The sequence below is a fragment of the Rhipicephalus microplus genome, chromosome 2, assembly GCF_043290135.1.
Source record: "Rhipicephalus microplus isolate Deutch F79 chromosome 2, USDA_Rmic, whole genome shotgun sequence".
NCBI classification, from domain to species: domain Eukaryota; kingdom Metazoa; phylum Arthropoda; class Arachnida; order Ixodida; family Ixodidae; genus Rhipicephalus; species Rhipicephalus microplus.
This window is the reverse complement of record NC_134701.1, coordinates 198960795-198982731: the sequence shown is the minus strand read 5'-3', so window position 1 is coordinate 198982731 and position 21937 is coordinate 198960795. Positions and strand designations below refer to the sequence as shown.

Below are 21937 nucleotides of genomic sequence, written 5' to 3'. Positions count from 1 at the left end.
TGCACAACAGACATAATGCCTACTAGCTCACTTTAATTCACACCTTGTTTTTTAGATGTCCCGTAAAAGTCTTGCTCACAAACTAGTCTAACTCAAGTACTTCATGACGAATGAAATTTATGCTTCTTTGCCAGCAGCTAATTCTTCACTGCTTTCGTATAGGACACCTTCTCGAGGCCGTCTGAGACAGGCAACATTTGTATTATAGACCCTGAATGCCGGGTAATTGGCCTTCGTCTGTATGATGGGCTTTTCAAGGTCATTCCTTTGGACAAAGACAACAGGGAACTGAAAGCCTTCAACATCAGGTTTGTCGAGTGATTATTTTGGAGCATGATTGATGCCCAGAATGCCTTTGTTATTGGGGGGATGTGGTGGTACCTGTGGAAATAGAGTTCTTTATTTCATAGAAGAATGTTTTGGTATGAATTTTAACATCAAAAGTCCTGAAGTGCATTTTGTTTGTCTACATTTCATGCACACTAATACATTTATCAAGATTTTTGCTGATTTCATAAAAAAATTGGTTCATGAGGGGAGAGAGCAAAAAGATTTTGAATTATCTGTTGAAGCAGCTTATTGCAAAAGATTCAGAAGTTTGGCTATTGTGTTAATGAGGCGCTTATTGCTAGGAAGCACTTGTCACAGAGAGAAAACGTGTTCAGGTTCACTTCAAACATTTGCAATGTAGTTTCTCATGAAAAAAAAAAAAAAAAAGCTAAGAGGGGCACTGTGCGACACTCTAGAAGCCCAGTTTTAAAATTTATAATGGCGAATTGAGCTTTCACTTGATAAGCAAGCTGTAGTTTTTATAGCCACCTCACTTGGGCTGCGGCATCATATGCCCCAAAAGTAAACAGTCGTAATGCATGGAATCTGAGCTCAGTGTTTCATCCATCGTAAATACTTCACTGTTTAATCATCACCATCGCTTAAATATACATGAATAACAGTATCTCTTGAGAACAGAGGAACAAGGCAACACTGAACGATGACTGGATAGGTTGGAATTGCTGCCATCAGGCAGGTACCACTAATCGCAGTGAACCAAACAGTGCTTAGGTGGGCAGAATCCTACTTGTGAGCTTTGTAGATGTGTTTTTTTGGTATTAAGAGGTGGTCAATTCACCAAGGCTAGCCACGTGTGATGTCACGCCCCTTCCCATTTTTTTCCCTTTCTCCGCATATTAGTTAAGTTAGCCTTGGGATTATGCAAAAGCTTCTATGAATGTAGTGCCACTCGGTGCCATCTTGCTGCAGGATGGAAGAACTGACAGTGCAAGACATGGAATTCTTGCATGGCTGCAAGACCCCCACTATTGTGCTGCTCCATCAGGACAGCCAGGCGCGACACATGAAGACCTATGAGGTGTCGCTCAAGGACAAGGAGTTTGTGCGGGGTCCCTGGAAACAGGACCATGTGGAAAGTGAGGCAAACCTGGTTATTGCCGTGCCGGAGCCTTTCTGTGGCGCACTCATTATTGGGCAGGAGTCAATCACTTACCACAATGGTGATCAGTTTTACGTCATCACGCCCCATCTCATTCGACAGAGCACCATTGTTTGCTATGGAAAGGTAGGTCGATGCTTGAACATATTTTGAGATAGGCTGTTAAGGATGTCTCCCATCCTAAGTTACTCTTGTTAGAGGAAGCCATGGTGGTAGTGCGAAAGCTCAATCAGTTGATGAAAAAGCTAGACTAAGAAACCTAGGCTGGTTCACATTTGTAGGTCTCACTGTCAAGGTGATTGGCACCAAGGAATGCTAATAGCCCGCCCACGCTAGCAGCAAGCCTGCTGTAATAGCACAGTGCTGTAAAATGTCTGCCACTTCCATGTGAGAGCAGTTCAAAATGCACGGCAAGCTTCGCCGGCAAAGCATTCGAGCCTTTGAAAAACATGGCTGCACTACCAAAGGCAGTTGTCGTCCACATTGAATTTATTTATCAAGTGCTCGCCGTGCACTCTCTGGCTCACAAGCTCATGATGTATCACATGATGTAGCACATGATGTATCACTTGCAACTTGAAGCAGCCGTGTGGCTTCAATATTGCCCCATAATGTGCCAAGATTACCGACACAACATACAAAGCACGCCGCAACGCGCACTGGCCACTTTGGCTTGGCTTGGATTGGATTGAATCTCCGTGCAATAGTATGGTTGATGCTTAAGAGATGGCGCATGCTATCATCATCAGTGGCTGGAACGAGCAGACGACATTGTTGCGGCAGTTTTCGGGGTTGCGATAATTACTCGAGAAAACAAAAACGTATTTTTCTTGGGTGATGTGGGGGGTGCGAGAATTATGAGAGTGCGAGGATTACGCGAGTAAATACGATACTTTAAGTACCCCCATCTCGCATCTTTTCATCATATATTTATCTTATACAAGTACCGCCATCCAGCAGACATTCCAAAGACTAAAACGAGAGGTGGCTATTACATGCAGGAGACGCACTACTTTCGCCTTAAAGGATTATGACATGGTCACCCAACAATTTGCGCTTTTCGGCAAAAAACGAAGGTAGAGAGTGAATATGCTTGCACACGTGTGAAAACTGAACTGTGAGGGATTATTCCAGTCCAAAATAAGCTGTAAAAGTCTTCGGCTGTAAACTCCACCTACCACCGGTAACCGCCATTTTACCTTGGCGTGCGTGACGTCACAAACCGATGGGAGCAGTGCTGTCGCCTGCTCTCAAACGGCACCTTCGGCACGCGGTCAGTGTGTTCACTGCGTTGCGAGTGTTGCTTGCCACGTGGTCCGCAAGTGTTGCGAAGTGGTACCGGTACCATTGCAATGTCATCGGCACGTCATCAGCTAACGATTCGGGCAATGATTCATCGAGCAGCAGAAGCAGCGACGAGGTGTATGCTGCACATTTTGATTTCGGCCTCATTGCCTCCAGCTTAAGCGACGAAGAAAGCGTCAGAAGGCAGGGCGAACGTAGATGCCAACACTATTGCTAACGACAAATGCACTTACCTCTCTCCTTTGACGCTTTTCAAAAGCACCCCGACGCTTAGCTTGAAGGGCGGAACAGTGCGAAAACACGGTCGGCAAAGCGTCTGGCCGCAGCCTCTGCCCTTTCACTGGTATACCGAACATGCCGAGAAGACGCTGGTCATCATTTAGCTGTCTGCCGTGAAGTGCGACGAGCACAAAACAGGTGCGTCACTTGCGCACGTTTATCTCTGAAGAGTTGCGATTGGCGGGCACTTCAGGGAAATTGAAGAATGACGCACTACTCTCCCTGCTCTATATGCTCTGGCACCCCACAGCTCAGCATGGGTGATGCGGTGGCATTGCTTCAACCGCTGCTAGTCATTCAGTTCCAGTGACATGTTGAATAACGCTGAAACAATGTGATTGCAAGCTCAGCTGATTATGAAACACGATCGCCCTTCGTATTGCACACCATGCAAAAGCTCGTGGAGCAAACGGTTCATTACGTCACGGCTTGTGAGCGCGCCAGTGTTGCCCGACCACTAGGCTGCTCGCTCATTTATAAAAATATTCGATTGTAAATTAACGGTACGACCGAATGTGCTGAAAGTGCTCCAGCTTGTTTGTGAACACACAAGGACCTGCCCACACAGTACAGATTATGGTCGAGAATTGGGTGTCATGACTGCTTTAAGGAGCTTTGCCCCTAAAATATTTGAGAATGAATAAAAATGTGAAAAGTGTGGAATTTATGGTTGCCAGCTGGTAAACATTGCAGTAAAAATGCTATATATGCAAAAATATTCAGAACAAAGAAAATTCAGAATATACATTTTATAGATAAATTATCCTGGAACTGTATAAAAAATAATCAATGTTGTACAAAATGTTTCTCTTCAACGCACAAAATAAATCGGAACAGAGGGGCCGCTTCATTGCTCGTGCCATGTGGGGAAGCATTGCATTGTTTTTCGTGAGATACAACTGTATGCGTGCACTTTTCTCAGTAAAGTTTTATTGTCTTGTGGTAAGAGCATCCAGGTGTGCCAATAAAGATGGATGCTTGTGATGTGAATAATCCCTCTATAAATGAGATGTCCAATGAACTTCGCTATTTCATCTAGCGTCATCTTTTTCCATGAGCCACCTCACTCCGTATAGCTTGGCATTTCAATATATACATACAAGCACATTTCTTTGCATTTTTGTGCATATCGTATTAAAGGAGGATATCGTGCGCACTTATAAAACGTTTCGCCCTGCTCCTCATTCAGGGCCAAGTTGTGCTCCGCGGGCCTTCTTATTGTTAGGGGGAGCTCTGCAGCCAGTGGCAGCACACCACGCCCAGCGAACAGTGGGCCACACACGTAACCAGAGCAGCTATAAGATTGTGCTTAAAGGTCAGAAGCTATACGCACTTACAGCAGCGGAGACTACTTGAGTATGTGAATAAAACAAGCCCACGAACGGCTGCGGATGACTCAGCCTGACGCGAAAAACATTGTCGCCATAAAACTTGAAGCTTAGGTGCTGTCATCCTCTGACTCGAACCTCGGCCTCTCTCAATTCAGGTGGGGTGGCCAGATATTTTTGAGCAGCGCATGTGTTCTGCAGCGCATGTGTTCTGCAGCTCTGCTGCGCACCCATGCGCGCGTGACATCATAGAAGCGACTAGTGACACAATATGCGACCTCGTGTCTGATTTAAGGATGCAAGCAAAACCAAATCTGCTGAAAACTGTCGGAGAAGGCCACCCTGATACTTTAAACACGCGGCGGACTTTCATAAATATTTTCTGTAGAACAAATTTTTTCTGACTCCTACGAACAGCTTTTTGAATAGCTGGCATAAATTTCGGGCTATTATTACTGCTCAACATTGTCAAATTGCGAAGCTGACTCTTTAAATCGGTATTTGGCTTGCAAAGGTTCTTTTCATTACAGAACTTCGATGTTACTGTAGCATAATCACGAGGGGCACGTACTTCTGTCAAGTTCCCAAGCCTAGTGCACTTTTCCAACAATGCATGCACATTGGTTTGCACAAAGGTCTGTCAAAAGTTATTAAGTTGCCAAAACATGCAATTTCAAATTGATTATGAAAGTTAAGTGGCTGGACTAACTACTAGAAAGTGCTGTGTGCACGAGAAACAGATTTAACATGCCAAAATCGACGATCCAGAAGCGTAGATTACCTGTGCTTCATTTGAATAGGCGTGGTAAGGAAAGAATTAAAGCCGATCTTGCTTCTCCGCCGCTGATTGGCCGCCTTGCGCTCTGGCAACTGGGCAACAGCGCGAAAATAGGTTTCAGACTAGAACCACACCTGAGAAGTCGTAGCTTCATTTGGGATATCAGGTGATAAAGAAATGCTCAGAATGCACTCAACTGCTGTACAAAGCCTTCATAGATTACGAGAAAGCATTTGATTCAGTAAAGATTAGCAGTCTTGCAGACAGTGCAGAATCAAGGTGTCGACGAAGCATATATAAACATCCCGGAAGAAGTATACAGAGGATCAACTCGAACCATAGTGCTCCATAAAGAAAGCGACAGAATACCAATGAAAAAGGTGTAAGACAAGGGGATATGATCTCCCTAAAGCTGTTTTCCGCAGGTTTTCAGATGCCTAGAATGGGAAGAGTTAAGGAGAGCAATGGGGAGTACTAAGTAAACTGCGCTTTGCCATTGCCGATGACATTGCATTGCTGAGTAACTCGGGAAATGGACTGCAGTTCATGATTACTGAATTAGACAAGGAGAGCAGAAAGGTAGGTTTTAAAATTAATAGGCAGAAAACGAAAGTAATCTACAACAGCCTCGGAAGAGAACAGCTCTACGAGATAGGTAGCAGTGCACTTGAAGTTGTGAAGGAGTATTGTTGAATTCCAATTGTGGTGTCGGAGCAAGTCTTTCCGCTTCTTTTGGGGCAAGTGTGTTCCAATGGCAGAGTGAGGGTGGGAGTCAAGTTTTCCAATGAGAAAGGTGGAGTGGATTTAGAGCAGGAGCGACTCCATGGAGCAGGGAAAGTTGCTCCATCGAAATCGCTGGAGTAGACCGAAACTTGGCGCGCTGTACTCCCGTGACAATGACGGGACGGGGTGTTTGACCGCTGTGTGAATGACCCCTAATACGTTCGCCCACTTGCGGATGCCGCCGCTAAGGCGTGTTTTGGCAGGAACGGTGGACGACGTAGCCGAGGGGGGGGGGGGGGGCAAATCAATTCGTCGCAGAGTGACAGAAAACAACCGCGTACAAAGAATGCGACAGTGGAATTAGCGGGAAGGAATACTACACGCTAGGTATTCTAGGCAACTCAAGGACTTCCGCTTCTACCTTGCTTTCCATACTTGCTCTGGCAGCACAGATTGTTTTCCCATCGCGGATTTGAAGGCATTGTTCTACGCCCGAGTCAAGTGCTCGCTCGTAGATTTCGTTGGCTGCTCCTACTCTGCCATTGAAAGCCAACATATGTCTACTAAGGACAGGTAGTAATCGTGGAGCGGAATCACAAGATTGAAGCAACTAGAAGAATAAGAATGGGATAGAGCACATTCTGCAAGCATCCTCATATCAGGACTGTTAGATTGGCGCTATCTCTGAAGTAGAAGGTATATAACATTTTGCCAGTGCTTGCCTTCAGAGCAGAAACTTGGAGGCTTACAAATAGGATTCAGCTTAAGTTGAGGACGATGTAGCGAGCGATAGAAAGGAAAATGATCGATGTAACCTTAAAGGGGTCTTGAAATGAAAATTTAACATCCCAGTTGCAATTTTCCCTGCTTCGATAAGAATTAGACATACCGATTCCAAAATACTTCGATGCAATATCCAGTCTGCAAGTAATGATGCCCGTTCGAAATCTCAGTTTTGAAACAGCAATTCTGAAGATTACGGACAGACAAAGATTTCAGACAAAAAAAATGAAAACGGAAAAATATTTTTAAGTGAACAATAGTATTTTATCATGACTTCCTAACTGTTCGGTTTTTTTTTATAAATAAATCAATTTATTTTAGCTGGGGAAATCGACATTTATCAGTAAACTTGAATGCACTAAACCTCAATATAACTTAACCCAGATATAACGAAATATAACAAATAATGAAGTAAAAGAAGAATAGTCTTGTAAAAAGTATAGTGCTAGGAATGTATCGCAACAAATTTTCGAATGTAACAAACTTATTTTATAGTAAGGTACAACTTTGTTATAATGAAGTTCGAATGTACTATTTCTTGGCACACTAGCAAGCATGCGTTTTGGTTCTGTGGCTTTCCCAGAACTGCCGAGCAAAGTTGTTCTTAAGTATAGATGAATAAACCTCAGTTGGCACTTAGGTTATTCATGGCCTGAATATGTGTGTCAAGGTGGATGCCAATGGGTCCCGGTATCTGCTGGGCGACATGGCGGGTCGACTGTTCATGCTGCTGCTGGAGCGGGAGGACAAGATGGACGGCACCACGGCCGTCAAGGATCTCAAGCTGGAGTTCCTGGGAGAGATCACCATTGCAGAGTGCATCACCTACCTCGACAACGGCGTCGTGTATGTTGGATCCCGCCTTGGCGACTCGCAGCTCATCAAGCTCAACTCTGAGCGCAATGACCAGGTCAGTCGTCTGCATCATCTGGCTTGTGTGTACGATTCTAATTCAATTCACTCGTGACTGCAACAACCTACAGTTTTCTCATGATAAGAGATGGTGCCAATGTTGTGGGCTTGCAAATACCAGTTCCGAAATGTGTTGTAAGGCTATCTGTGTGTGATTGGTGGGTTCTAGCATGAAATTCAGTGGCATCACTTCTTCACCTTGTTTAGTGTTACGACAGGGCAACCTCAATGTGTATCACGCATTGGTAAAAATTACTGCATACAGCGAAGGAAATCTGCACTCTTTTTTATCAGTATCGGTGCGTATGTTTATAAGTTATTAGATAAGATCCGTTAACAAGGGGTGTGTGCTGGAGCCGACGTTTCAAAAAGTGAACTCTTCTTTTTCAAGGCTAGAAATGTCGTCTCGACCGCACAACCGCTGTTCATAGATTTCTTTTCCTGGTAAGCTTCCATATTGCCTGTCTTGCCATTTTTTAGATGTAAAGATGGTACTATCATATGCACTTTTGTTGTAACAAGGTTAAACTGTACAACTGCAGTTCTGCTTCTGATGTGACTTCAACGTAATGAGGTTGAATAGTAGCAGTGCTAGCTGCAAGTACAGCTGCTAGGTACTTCCCTCACTTTTCTTGGCACATTAAAGAACAGCAATGTCAACTTTCCATCCGTCCTGACCGTAGGGTTCCTTCGTGGAGATCATGGAGGTGTTCACCAACTTGGGTCCCATCGTTGACATGTGCGTGGTGGACTTGGAGCGGCAGGGTCAGGGCCAGCTTGTGACCTGCTCGGGGGCCTTTAAGGAGGGCTCGCTGCGCATCATCCGCAACGGCATTGGCATCCACGAGCATGCCAGCATTGACCTGCCTGGCATCAAGGGCATGTGGCCTCTGAGGGTGGGGCCTGGTGTAGCGCCCCACGGTGGGGACGGCAGGGACACTGGGGACATCGCCGAGCGTGACAACACACTGGTGCTCTCCTTCGTGCGCCAGACTAGGTGGGTTGCGCCAAGCCTAGCTTTGTAGTTGAGTGTGGTGTTAGCCAACCAATACTGCCTCCTGAAATGGTAACATTGGAGCTTGTTTGTTTCTGTGCTAGTAAAAAAAAAAGCTCATGAGATGCCTCTGCAATGATTTCTCCCGTTTTCAGTGAGCCATAATGCCAGTTTTATACAGTAAAGGTATATGTTGAAAGCTTTAAGAAGTAACCATAATTCAGGCAACCACAATTCACAAAAACGTCTACCTCCCTTTCTATTTTTGATACAGTTATGGTTATCTTTACTCGAATGATTGTGTTCCTCCTTTCATGGGATAACAGGACATTTAAATTGCTTTCATTGCTTTAGTGTACGACGGTCCAGGACGTTGCAGCAAAGCTGCGATCGAAGATATTCTTAGCACTGCCGCAAACATAGCAAGCTGACAGTTATAGAAATATAAAGTGCATAATGTCCATGCAGATTGCTGGTTTTTGTTGGTAAAAAAAAACTGATTTGTGTCACTGCATTTCTCCAGGGTTCTCATGCTCAGTGGTGAAGAAGTAGAAGAGACGGAGCTGGCTGGCTTTGACACATCCCAACAAACCTTCTTCTGCGGCAATGTTCGCAACAAGCAACTTATTCAGGTGTGTCTACCCTTTGCTGACTAATCTGCTTTGAATGATAATGTAATGAAATTCTTGTACAATAGAATTCATAGTTTCACATAATAGACTTCAGTGCAGGCATTGAAAGCATGATATCATTCCCCTTTGCCAAAAGTAAATGTAGTGTGTGCGACAGTGCATCGTTGTGGCTGAATTACATGATCTTAATCCTTCTGTTATCCTGTTTAACGCAACTCCTGCAGTTTCCCCGTATTCATCCGAGAAGCTCTCACTAATTTCGTGAGATAGCATAGGCTTTATATATCTTATCTTTCTGACATTCATCATTCATGGGCTATGTGATGCTTGTTTCTCATCCACTGCCACGGCTGCGAGGGGCAGTCGCAGGCATGCACTTCCTAGGCTGATCTTTCACACATATGCAAGTAACTGAAAAATGCGTGTTTAATTTGGGGCTCCGAAATAGGTGAAATTAACCGCCACACACATCATGTGGGAGATGTGGTCCTAATTCCGAGTTTCAAGAACTTTTTTCCTCCTTTTATTCACTCTCATCTTCTTAAATTATTTCTACATTTCATTTAGAACATGTAATATTTGCTATGCTTCCTTAGGCTTCACTTTCTGTTGTCCTCATCTCTCAACTGTGGGTTTAAATCTTATTGTTGTATCTCATGGCGGCACCTTTGACGTGTCTGTGTCGGCAGTAGAGTTATTGTGGCAATTGCCACTTGTGCAGGTCACCGCAGCAGCTGTACGTCTGGTTGACAGTCAGACTAAGCAGCTGCTGAACGAGTGGAAGCCACCAGGCGCACGTAACATAAGTGTGGTGACATGCAACCAAAGCCAAGTGGTGTGCGCCGTCCGGAAGGAAGTCTTCTGCTTGGAAATCGGGGATGGCGTCCTGAATCAAATCAGGTAGCTCTCATTGCGGCCTGTTCTTTTTGGATGGGAGCCAGTGTGCTTCTATTACCAGCATTGCTTACACATTTACCGCAATAAGTTGAATGTTCCGTGAAATTTAACTGAAAGCGGATTTTGTTTGTTGAACGTCTACTGCGCTGAAATCTGGTGATTTGATTTGATAAATTTGAGGTTAAAATGAATGAATGCATGGCATTCTATTGACGTGAAATTTTAAGACATTTCATCCTAGACTGCATTGACGTTTCTTGTATCTGTATTTAACTGTGTAGAAAAAAGCAGTGTTTCTTCTTGCTTGGGCATCTTTTGCACTGCTGTTCTTTTGTAACTAGATTGTATAATTTCCTGCTCCACACCCTTTGTGCCGTGTATGTTGGTATTGTTAGGCATGGCAGATCTTCCAATTACTTTGAGAGCTGGTTCAGTATCACAGAAAGTGCAAATAGAGAAGGACAGGATTTTTAGAGTGCTTATTCCGTCCTTTTTGTCACAGTAACTCGGAGCTGGAAAATGAGGTTGCCTGCCTGGACATAACTCCCCTTACGGAAGGGGCTGAGAAGTCAACGTTATGTGCTGTGGGCCTCTGGACGGACATCTCCATTCGCATCCTGAGCCTGCCCTCTCTTCAGCAACTTCAGAAAGAGAACATTGGAGGCGGTAAGAGAATCTCTAATGGCTTCTTTGCTTACTGTTTCTACTCTGACATAAAGTGTGGATGAGGGCAAATGTTCGTCGAACTATCTGACTTCATAGCAGTAACGTTGTGCTTCTCGATGCAAATTGCCGATGCTGGTTTTAAGAGCTGTTTTCTTTTTGTACAATCTGTGGCTTTGCAGAGATAATCCCAAGGTCTATACTGATCGCAACGTTTGAAGGCATTCATTATCTCCTCTGCGCCCTTGGAGACGGCTCGCTCTTCTACTTCCAGCTTGAAGCCACAACAGGTGCCCTCACAGAGAGGAAAAAGGTAGGATCTTGTTGATGCTAGTGTATATCTGAATAAAATTTTGCTGAAACTCATGACATTGCCAGAGTATGTATGGAGTTATAAGTTGTCTACAGCTTCAAGTTCATAAAACGGTAACATCGAATCATGATTCGGCAATCATTCACACCACCTTATCACAGCGAATTATGTAGTCCACAAATAATTTTGGCACTAGTAATTTCTAAATAGCACTGCAAATTTCTAGGGTGTGGTATTAGCAATCATTCTCTCTAAAGAATAATTTTCCATTCAACCTGCAGCATAACAAAGCTCATACACCTATATAAGCACCTGTTACACGTTACTCCTGTATGTGCAATATTTTTCGATTTTTGCTTGTTGACCGAATTTTAGTTTCTTTTGCCATGTATGTTGCATCTGTGTATTTTTGTTGGGAATCAGGTGCACTCATGCTACAGTTTTGCAGCTTTTGGTCTGGAGTCCCTTCCCCCCTTTTGTGCAGGAAAAATAAAGACAAATATTATTACAGACGAACCTCAATAATTCGAACTCGAAGGGGCACGAAAATTTGTTCGAATTAGAAGAAGTTCGTATTAATGAGAGCTATATAAACGGAGGGCTCTCCATGCTGTGGCACATGTGCATTGAGCTAGCACACAAGGGGGGAGTTTCAGAAGACTTACATTTATTTACAAATCACAGGACATCCGTTATTAATTGAAGTAATCGGTGATGCGCGTCTGCACACGTTTGCCTTGCAGCGAGTCAATCAATTTCCCACGCAGCTTTCAAAGCATTTCTACTTTGGCAAGAGAAGTTGCGCGCGGAAATATTCAGCGCAGAAACTTTCCAAAGACGACGACAACAACTGCGTAGCGAAGCCTCCCGCTTTCCGCTACGCAGCCGCAGCATGGCCAGCACGTGACGAAAAAGGAGGAGCGTCTCCACTCGGAGAGAAGCAGATCGGCATTTAAAAGAAAACCAACGCTCCACGGCAGCTTTTTTTTTAAAGGCAATAGTCTTTCTTGGGGACCTTCCACGCAAAAACTTCGATCTGTCTGTCTGTACATTTGTTTGTCCTTTGTTGCCGCGAACCCGGTACTTACTCTATACAGCACCAGCCGACACCCAGAACGGCCGACCCCATCCGCAGCGCCCACCAATGTTACTCAAGAATCAGCGTTCATTTGTGTGCGATCGTCAATTAAAAAGCCATTATTGCGCATATCTGAGGCACCATAACAACACATATATAATCTGCATGTTCGTCTTTTACTAGAAAAGGCATACATCAGTAATTTTAAGGACCCTAGCGCTTATCATGTTGCGCTGACTATGCAACGCTTGCACGGAACAGGGAGTGTTTCCAACGCTTTGCTGAGATGAGACGGTGGTGGCACCTACCCGTCGCCTTGCGTTCTACACCTTATCACCTCTGAAACCGGCATGCACGCCCGTCTCGGGGTTACATGCTTTGTTTTCCAAAAAGAACTGCTAGATGGCACTCATGTCTCGCGTGTGACGTGACTTGATGCGCTCGTTCGCCTCCGCTGCACGCTCGAGGCACTCTAGCGCAGCGCCTCCGGAATACCATTCACCGATTTTCTTGCGCAGAACATCAAATAAATGTTTTGTTCAGTCTCTCCACACGCAAGACTATCATCTTTCGATGACATTTGCAGATTACATGCAGATACAGAGCCAATTTTTTTTTTTGCTTTCTTCGCACGCTTTATTGAAAGGAGAAGGGTTACGTGGTAGGGACAGGAAAGGGTGAAGCGTGGCACCGGTGTGTGAGGAAACCCCCCCCCCCCCCCTAAAGGTGCAGAGCCGTGCTCCCACAAGGGGCAAGGGCTGCAGAAGATGGTGCCTTTTTCCTTTCCTTCAACCAAAGAATTGTTCGACCCAGCGACAACTTTCTTTTTTTCCTCTCTCTTCGCGCACGGGTTGTAAGGAGAAGGGTTTTTACGTGGCAGGGACGGAAAAGGGAAAAACGTGACCCAGGTGTGGCGTCGCAGATAGGCATTTGAGATAGAGCAAACATTCCACCGCAGACTTTTCTTTCCTTTTCATTTCCTTTGCGTGCAGCGTTGAGGTGTTGCAGGTACCGCCGCGCGATTGGGCGAAGGGCTGAGAGCATTTTCGGAGCGCAGTATGTTCGAATTAACCGTCCGAAGTGCTTGGTCGTTCGAATTACCGGGCGTTTTCCCCCATTGAAATACACATAGCTTTGACGGGACCTCATCGTGAGTTCGAATGAACCCGAAGTTCAAATTAAGCTTGTTTGAATTAATGAGATTTGACTGTATTATTATACAAAGTCTGCACCTAATGGCATAGTCTCCACATGGAAGTTTGCATTATCTATGGTGCTAAGGGGTCACAGCCGTTGACTGGATTAACTATTGGCTGCACGTTACTTTAAAAGTTGTGCTTATCTTGTTTCACTGTTCAGTAGACTTATCATGAATTGCCTCAGGCAGCCAGGAATGGAAAACATCTATCAAGACAGTACGTGGATGTTGTTGACCTGACAACCTGTCTTGCTAGAATACTTTTAGATATACTCTTGGTCTTTGTCTCATTTCGCAAAAGCCCACTAGTAATGCAGACCATGAGCAGTGTTAAGCTTATGACTTGTTTGCCACTCTATTACGTAGTGCTGTCGTTGTTGTGTAAGGGTATAGTGCAAGTTGTCCTTGTTTACGATTGGGCTGTTGGTATGTGCAGGTCACCTTGGGCACACAGCCAACAGTGCTGAAGACATTCAAGTCACTCTCAACGAGCAACGTGTTTGCCTGCTCTGACAGGCCTACAGTAATCTATTCGAGCAACCACAAGCTAGTGTTTTCCAATGTGAATCTCAGGGAGGTCAACCACATGTGCCCTCTGAACTCTGAAGGTTACCCAGACAGGTAACTGCTTCTTGCTGGCTTTGATGATCGGCTTCGTTCTGATTATTTCATTCTTTTGCCAAACAGCTGGGCCTCCTATGTATGTGTGGATGGAAGGTCTATCATACAGTTAAAACCTCTTTATCAAAATAGGTTCACTGAGGAGCCTTTTTCGTTCCTAACCTGAGGAGTCTCACATAAGCAGGGTACTATGTTCTTATTTTTTGATCAACCCCTATGTTCAGAGAGGCTCAGTGGTGACTCTTATACCAATTCGTCTCTTACATCGTCTTTTAAAGCGGCCCTGCGACACTTTTTGCGCATGGCCAGAAAACGCTGCCGATGGATCGTCGAGGCTCCCTAGAAAACATGAGCCAAATAATATAGCATGAGAGCGGCCAGTAATTCACAATAGGTTCTCACTCAGCTAGAAATTGCTTTCTCTTCTCTCGACAAGGGACGATATAAGCTCAAAAAGCACTCGTAACAACCATTGTATCAACCATGGGTAATCTGATTTAAGCATGGTGCGCTTGATTGTTACTCCGGCTGCCACGGGGAAATGGGACTTGTCCATGTGCCTGGGTGATCGCACCAAAAAGCCGCATATTCGAATAAAAAAAAAAGAGAGGAAAAAGTGCTCAAGGTTACAAGGCACGCGTGACATTTTCTTTTCTCGTGCCATTCCTCCCTGCTTACCTTTCAGCGCTTTCGTCGTGACGAGAGAAGAAAGAATGCAATTGCAGTGTGCAACAAAACTCCGCTCGTACTGCACGGATTCTAAAATTTTTGCAGCAGTGAATTTTTGAGGAGATAAGCTCCTTTTGTGAATCTATTCCATGCCTACTTGAAAAAGTGTTGCAGGGCCTCTTTAATGGGGCTTGACTATATATAGCAATCGTGTTGAAGAGTTTCATTTTTTTCTTGTGGAGCTTATTTGACTATTGTGAAATGTAAATAGTATGCATATTGCTCATATAATGATTTGGCACTAATTAGTGGCAATGATATGTTTAATATGCCCATATGATTAAGTAGGAATTTCATTTTATGTGTGTTGATAATGGGCTTCTGTGATATTTGGTGCAGATTGTTTTTACTTGATTGTTTAAATGAGTGTGTGTGAATGTAGATTTAATTAACTGTTTGTTGTCAATTAAAGCAAATGTACATTGCTTATTCAGTTAAATTTTGTCATTGGCAACGTAAGCGACTCGAGCGTTCAGTGTGCAACTCGGGTTTTCTTTTTGTAGGAGCAGTGACTGACAGGATGCTAAACAGATTCTACTAACCAAGCCAGTTACATCATTGCAGCTGGCAGTTAGCATACTTGTCGTGAGGAATGTCTAATAGTTGTCGCTGGCATTCAGGGATCTGTGGTACTTTTTGCTGGAAATGGATGATATAAGTTATTAAATACATTTGACACTGATCATTCCAGATCTACTGCATCTCAAACAAGATGTGTCATAGCTGGCACACGCAAATGCTACTTTTTTTGTTAGATTATTGGAGAATGCGTCTGTCTGGCCATCTGTCAAATATCTTCAGGAGCACTTAGTGATAAACACATGCACCATGGATCCTTTATAGGGTTCCGATCTGGTACAGCTGAGCTTTTGATCTGTAGGACTTTGTCTTATACAGCGATTCCCATTACCTGGTTCATGTTCGGTACGTCATTCACCACTTATTACTGCAGTAAATCACTTTCCACTGGTTGAAAGGCGCAGATTCTTCCTCCTCATAGTGTTGTGCAAAGTGCTGTTTACTCTTTGCTGTGACCATCATAGCTTTGTTTCATTTTCTTGACCCATCGCTGCTGCTTGCATCCACAGTCTCGCCCTCGCCAATGACAACACCCTGCTCATTGGTACCATTGATGAGATTCAGAAGCTTCACATTCGAACTGTGCCTCTTGGGGAGCTGCCGAGGCAAGTCGTGCTCTTATTTTTTACATTTTTATACTTTTGTAGGTAAAGAAAAATATTGCACGCTTCAGCATTAAACATAGAGCTAATATCCTCTTTGTTTTGAAGTTCTGGCATTGCAGCAAATATTGACTTTTTTCACTAGAGCATTAAGTATTGACAGCAATAGCAAAGTTTAGTTTTACACTTACTTTAAGCAGCATCAATATGTTGGCACTACATGTCACTCGAGGTAGCATCTGCTGCTAAAAGTTTAGCATGCGGAGTATATCAGTGGAGACAAGACCTGCGAGAATCCTTTGGCTTTTGCTAGCAGTCAACGAAAGTGTTTGATAAATTCGGCATTTAGTGCCTATCAAGCATTCTGGTAGCAATTCGCACTGTCCGCAGCCTATTATAGGTGGCACGCGAAATAAACCAACCTGGCGGTCCTGAAGATGATAGCGAGCGAGTAGGAGAGCAAGGAAGCGTCCTGTGGAACCTTTTTTGACAAATCTAATGACACTAGGCTGCTTTCGTTACGGGGCATCGCATTTTATGTTGAAATAGATTTTAATTACAGACAATGTCAAGGGAAAATATTTTTAAAAACAACCATTCTCTCGGTGGCCAAGACCAAGAAACAGCTTCAGCACGATTCCGGAGCATTAAGTGCCTCTTCATTCTCCGCTGCAATGGCCTGGTTCTGTCTGCAGATGTTGCGTTGGTTTTGCATGAATAAATGTTGCTGTGGTACAAACAATCTGAAGCTGCATTGCCATTCTCTACTAATTAAACAGCGGCTGTATTTTATGCAGCTCACGTTCTTGATGTTTTGAAAGACATCATGGACAGTTCAGAAAAAGAAAAGGGGTAGAGGCGCCCCATCCATGTCATACACGACGCTTTTCGCTGGTGTCCGCGGTTTCGTGAGCAAGTTTTTTGCAGTTTTGTTAGGAAAGATACATAATTATTAGCTGAAGGGTGGGGCGGGTGGCTGACATTGGGAAGCGCTCAGGAGATCCTAATATAAATTATCTTAATTATAATACCATAATTACTCTAATCTAGACAGAGATAGATTTTTTTTCTTCAAATTTTTTTGCATTAAACTCCAAAGTCTGCTTAGAATCGAGTACAGTCGAGCCCGCTTCTAACGAATCTGAGCGGGACGCGGCATCCATTCGCTGTATCCCGAAGTTCGTAGTAAATGAAACACAGCTGTTAAAAAAAGTTGCGCATAAAAACGCAAACATTTTATGCCCCCAAAAGTCCGTGATGCACATGCTTCGAATAGCAGAAGCGATAAGGGCGGTCTCGAGTTCATTTAAAACGGCAGCTCGCTTGTTCGCCGAGGCCCATGGCACAAGCTGCAGAGGCACTGACTCCAAAGTTTCGTCGTTCTCGCAATCAGATTCCTCCAAATTGCTCTCGCCACGTACTTCATTCACAATGCCCTAATCCGTGCATGGTTCCGCAGTGTCGGCATCATCATCGGCCGTAATTAAACCATCACAACAGATGTCCCGCCCGCTCTCCCAGGTCGGAGTCGACGACGTGCTGCCACAAATCGCCGCTGCGCTGCCACAAATCGCCGCTGCAGTGGTCCTATTCGGTAGCTTCAGGCTCGGCATCGGGCCCGACGTCGACGAAGTCGGCCTCGCGAAAACAGTTTCGCGTGCATGTAGCCGTCACCGCTGCCCACGAAATATTCACCATCTCCACAGCTGCATACCGGGACGCCCGAAGTGGCAAGTTGGCTGCCAGGTGGTCAACAGCTATGAGCAAGCGCTCCGCAATGCGGCACTCAACGCGTGGATTACGCTCAAGCCAAGCGGTCACACTTTCGACGTTTTGTTGAGCGGCAGGAAAAAGTGTGCTAGTCCTCCCGTCGGCCATCATGACCACACACGCACACCAAGAGCGAGCAAGACGCGCACAAGCGACACACATGCCAGAACGCGTGGAACAGCTCTGGGCCCGTTTCCAGTCAGAAAACGAAACTATATTCGAGCCAGCGTGGCGGGCGTCGTGGAGCGGAGGAGACGGGTGAAGGGGTTGTGATCAAGAGAGGAGACCAGACTTGCGAGAGAAGGGCAATAAGTTGCGATAAAGAGAGGGGAGGATGCCGCACGAGGGCGACTTTGAAAACCAAAACGCACGGGAAGGAGGCAGGTTGGGTAGCTTGCTTGAAAAATCCACGAAACGCGCACGTAGAAAAACTTGAAAAAGAGTGCCAGCGCGCGTAGAAGCCAAAGCATGGCCGCCTGGATTGGTGCGCACGGCGGTGTTCGAAGAATCGGCGGCAGTGGTCAAAAATCGTTTTGTTGTGCCGGCGGGTTTGCGTAGCCTCACGAACTTCGATATTTTGCGATTCATTCCGTGCAAATTAACAGCCGTTTCCCCGCCTCCGCACGCGTGCGGAAGGCATGCTGAGTCGAGTGCGAAGTGAGCGAGAACAAGTCCTAATCGCGAAATGAATCGCAAATTATCGGAGTCCGTGGGGTAGCGTACGCGCTTGCACTAGACGCAGGCTATCGGATACAGTCGGTGGCCAACGATGTTGGCAAGTAGTCTGGTCACTCCAGGCCGGCGAAGTCGACAATACCAGCGATCAAAAACGGTGTAGATGGCCGGCCCGTCTTTGAAAGATCGGGCAAAGGAAGGAGGGGAGCATAACAAAAAGTGGACGGCGAGAGCAGCAACTAGAGGGGCGTAGAGGCAGGGTCGGCGTTTAAAAATAAGAATGTATGGGCACCTTGCCGATGCCTGATGAATGGTCGAAATTGGTTTCCCGGGAAGTCGGCAGACCGCTGACTCCGTTCGCTGTAACCGATCAGTGGCGCTCAGAGGCGTTCGTTGTAAGTGCGATTTTGTCCCATTCAACAAATATATATTTTCACGGTCACACGTATATTGTTCGTTTTAAGCGAAAGTTTGTTTTAAGTGGGGCCGTTATATGTGGGCTCGTCTGTGTATTAAAAAATGCACCATTTTTTATTCAGAAAAGTGGTGCACAACTAGTGTCACCTAGACGGTACAATAGCCGTTAATAGCCAAGCCAACACCGGGCTTAAGTACACACGTGAGGCCGCCATTTTGATCTCTGTGGCGAGTATTGAAGCGAGCCATTGGTCATTTCGAGTTGCGCTTTGACTGGTCTGCGTGTGGCATAGCTCACTGGCGCCATACAGGCGGTGTCATTACAGTGCTGCTTATAAAAGGAAAGTTGTCCTAGCCGCGGAGTCGTGGTCTAAGTTACAGCCGGGATGGACTTTGGAGTGGACGAAAAAAATGCGCATAGCTGGAGGGTCTCCAGTGTGGGACATCCCAGGAATTATGTGCACTCTTTTATGGAGTGCGGCATATTCAATGTGCTTTATGGCATCGAGGATACCGCTCTGTTTGAAGACAGCAATAAAGAAATGAGCAGCGAAGGAAGCAGCGACGGCGTCTCGGAACGAGCGTGGCATCGGCAAGTGCGGCATCTTTGTAATGCAAATAACTAGAAGCAGCGCGAAAGAAATGACAATGAAACCCACACAACAGGACTAGCGCTTGTATGTTTCTCGAGTTATTTGCATGGTGAACCTACTGCATTGTTTCATTTTGATGTTCAATAAATGTTTTTGCTTTGTGAATGCTCTTTTGTTGCATCTACATTCGAAGCAAGTTTCAACCCACAAGTTCTCACGCGTTTCCTTCTTAGGATCACACATAATGAACCGTTTTGTAGCGGTGCAAGCTTGCATACAGATTACTTCACATCCGATCATCGTGCACTTTGCAGAGAACCTGGTTTGTACGCCGGAACGTGACACCCGTGTGTTAGACATTGCCACTCTGGCGAGAAAAAGCCTAACAAAAGCATTCTGCCTGCATGGCAAATGTTGGCAGGGCCCACAATAGCCACATAAAAGCGCTGCGTCGTCATTTGATCATTCTTAAGGTGTTCTCTCTATCTGCTAGGCGGCGTGACCGTCTACGCACAGTGCGAATACCAACAGCACGATTACACCTCGCGAGCCCATACGATTGCTATCGTAATAATGTCTTGCCTAACCACATTTGATGGTTGGGTAATATTGTAAGGACTATACTCTGTAGAGCTGCCCTTGCGTTTTCAAAGAATGTTTATAGATTCTTTCTTTGCTGTTTTGAGAAAAAGACTTACAGGGCATTCTCTTTTGTATAGTGTAGCTGTCACTATGGGCATGGTAATTAACATGGCTGTGGAAAGTTAGACATGTGAACAGGCATTTTGCTTCTCGCTAGCCATCTCGGAAGTTACGGGTATCCAGTGAGTATTGTTCCTGTCAGTAAGCATTGATTAGGTACGATCATTCCTTGGGAAAATAAACAAGTTAAAATGTGGGAAATGCTTCCTCAAATACGCACCGGGTGCAAAAGAATCCCTCATTAGTGCTGTATTCTTCGCTATGCCACTATCGGAAGCAGTGGTTGGGTTTCACATGCCTATCCTGTTTTCAACCATGGGAAGGGGCCACCATTGGGGTATTTAACCATATGCACTTTCCACTTAGAGCTGGGAAGATGATCTAGAACGGTCATGGTAGCTTCTGTGTCCTTAGGGCTACAGTGTATAAAATTTTCATTTCTTGATTAGGTAGCAGGGACCTTATTATTTTATGTCAACTCGCTCACCCATTCTTTCTGTATGTGCTGTCAGAGATAATCCTTCAAACTCTTTTCGATAACCCAATTTATACTTTCGTGCACAGGAGGATTGCCTACCAGGAAGCAACGCAAACGTTTGGGGTTATCACCATCCGCAATGACATCTTGGGCAGTAACGGCCTGACACCAGTGAGGCCCAGTGCGAGCACACAAGCCCAGAACGTTACCTACAGGTCTGTTGCTATACTTTCTCTTTGCAAGGTCTTACAGTGGTGTTGGCAAAAGACTTTTAAATTTTGCCCCGCCGCAGTGATCTAGTGGCTAAGGTACTCATCTGCTAAGCCGCAGGTCGCGGGATCGAATCTCTGCTGTGGCGGCTGCATTTTCGATGGAGGCGGAAGTGTTGTAGGCCCTCGTGCTCAGATTTTTGTGCACGTTAAAGAACCCCAGGTAGTCAAAAATTTCCGGAGCCTTCCACTACAGCGTCCCTCATAACCATGTGGTGGTTCTGGGACGTTAAACCCCACATATCAATCAATTGATCAGACTTTAAAATTTTTCAATTCAGTGGTTTTTTTGTTCGATGTTATGTTAGCTGTTGTGTGTGTGTGTTGGGTGGGATGAGTTGGTCATGTACATTATTGAGTCTGGAAATACAACTTTTACAGGGATTTGAAAATACAAGGACAAGCACCCATATTTCAAGTAATATGAATCAAAAGCTTGCCCAATCAGTTATTTGTTGCGGCTTCTGATTACTGTTTTCTTTTACACTCCTTGCTTACTAAGAATGAATAGTGATTGTGTGCCACCTCGTGTGCTATTGCAGTTCCCACATGAGCACAGTCTTCAAGCCAGGATCAGTGAGTACCGGCAATGACCAGCTTGGCCAAGAAGTTGAAGTTCACAATCTTCTTATCATTGACCAGCACACGTTTGAAGGTATGTCCCTTGAGTGGTCTCTCCTCAGTTGACTTGCTCTGATAATTCATACTCTGATAATTCATACTTTTGGTTAATTCAAACAAAATTCAATTTTTTGGTGGGCCCTCTATTCTTACAATGTATTTTAAACGCTCTTAATTCATACTCCATCATTCAGTTAATTCATGCATTTTGCACTTCTGTACCAGGAAATATCTGCTGCTTTCCCACTACTATTTAAAATTTTGCATGTTATATAATCCTAACAGCCTAAAAATGAAAAATAAGCACCTCGGGCTTTGAAAGGAAAAGGCTTGGCTAGTAAACGAATGTTCGAAACGAAGCACATGCATTATGCTTCTGAGACCGTGATGCTTCTCAACTGGTCAACCGATATGAACAGCTTTGTGCTGAAGGCACATATAGCAAAGAAGCAGTTGGTAATTCACGACTTCTTTAAAAGGTCTGATCAGCAATAAAGTGCCAGTAAACTTGTGGACCCTACACCTCTGCTTTCTGTTAATTGCATGCA

General features: G+C 44.9%; 1 protein-coding gene across 1 annotated transcript in view; it reads left to right on the top strand.

Annotated features, from left to right (window-relative positions):
- pic (DNA damage-binding protein pic) overlaps window positions 1-21937 on the top strand; it is a 47654-nt gene that overhangs the window by 3739 nt on the left and 21978 nt on the right. The window contains exons 4-15 of the mRNA XM_075887237.1: window positions 163-308; window positions 1261-1576; window positions 7317-7556; window positions 8242-8555; window positions 9076-9184; window positions 9906-10084; window positions 10584-10747; window positions 10927-11057; window positions 13770-13954; window positions 15772-15867; window positions 20586-20714; window positions 21311-21423. Of these exons, the coding sequence (XP_075743352.1) occupies window positions 163-308; window positions 1261-1576; window positions 7317-7556; window positions 8242-8555; window positions 9076-9184; window positions 9906-10084; window positions 10584-10747; window positions 10927-11057; window positions 13770-13954; window positions 15772-15867; window positions 20586-20714; window positions 21311-21423 (2122 nt within the window). The remainder of the gene's footprint in view (window positions 1-162; window positions 309-1260; window positions 1577-7316; window positions 7557-8241; window positions 8556-9075; window positions 9185-9905; window positions 10085-10583; window positions 10748-10926; window positions 11058-13769; window positions 13955-15771; window positions 15868-20585; window positions 20715-21310; window positions 21424-21937) is intronic.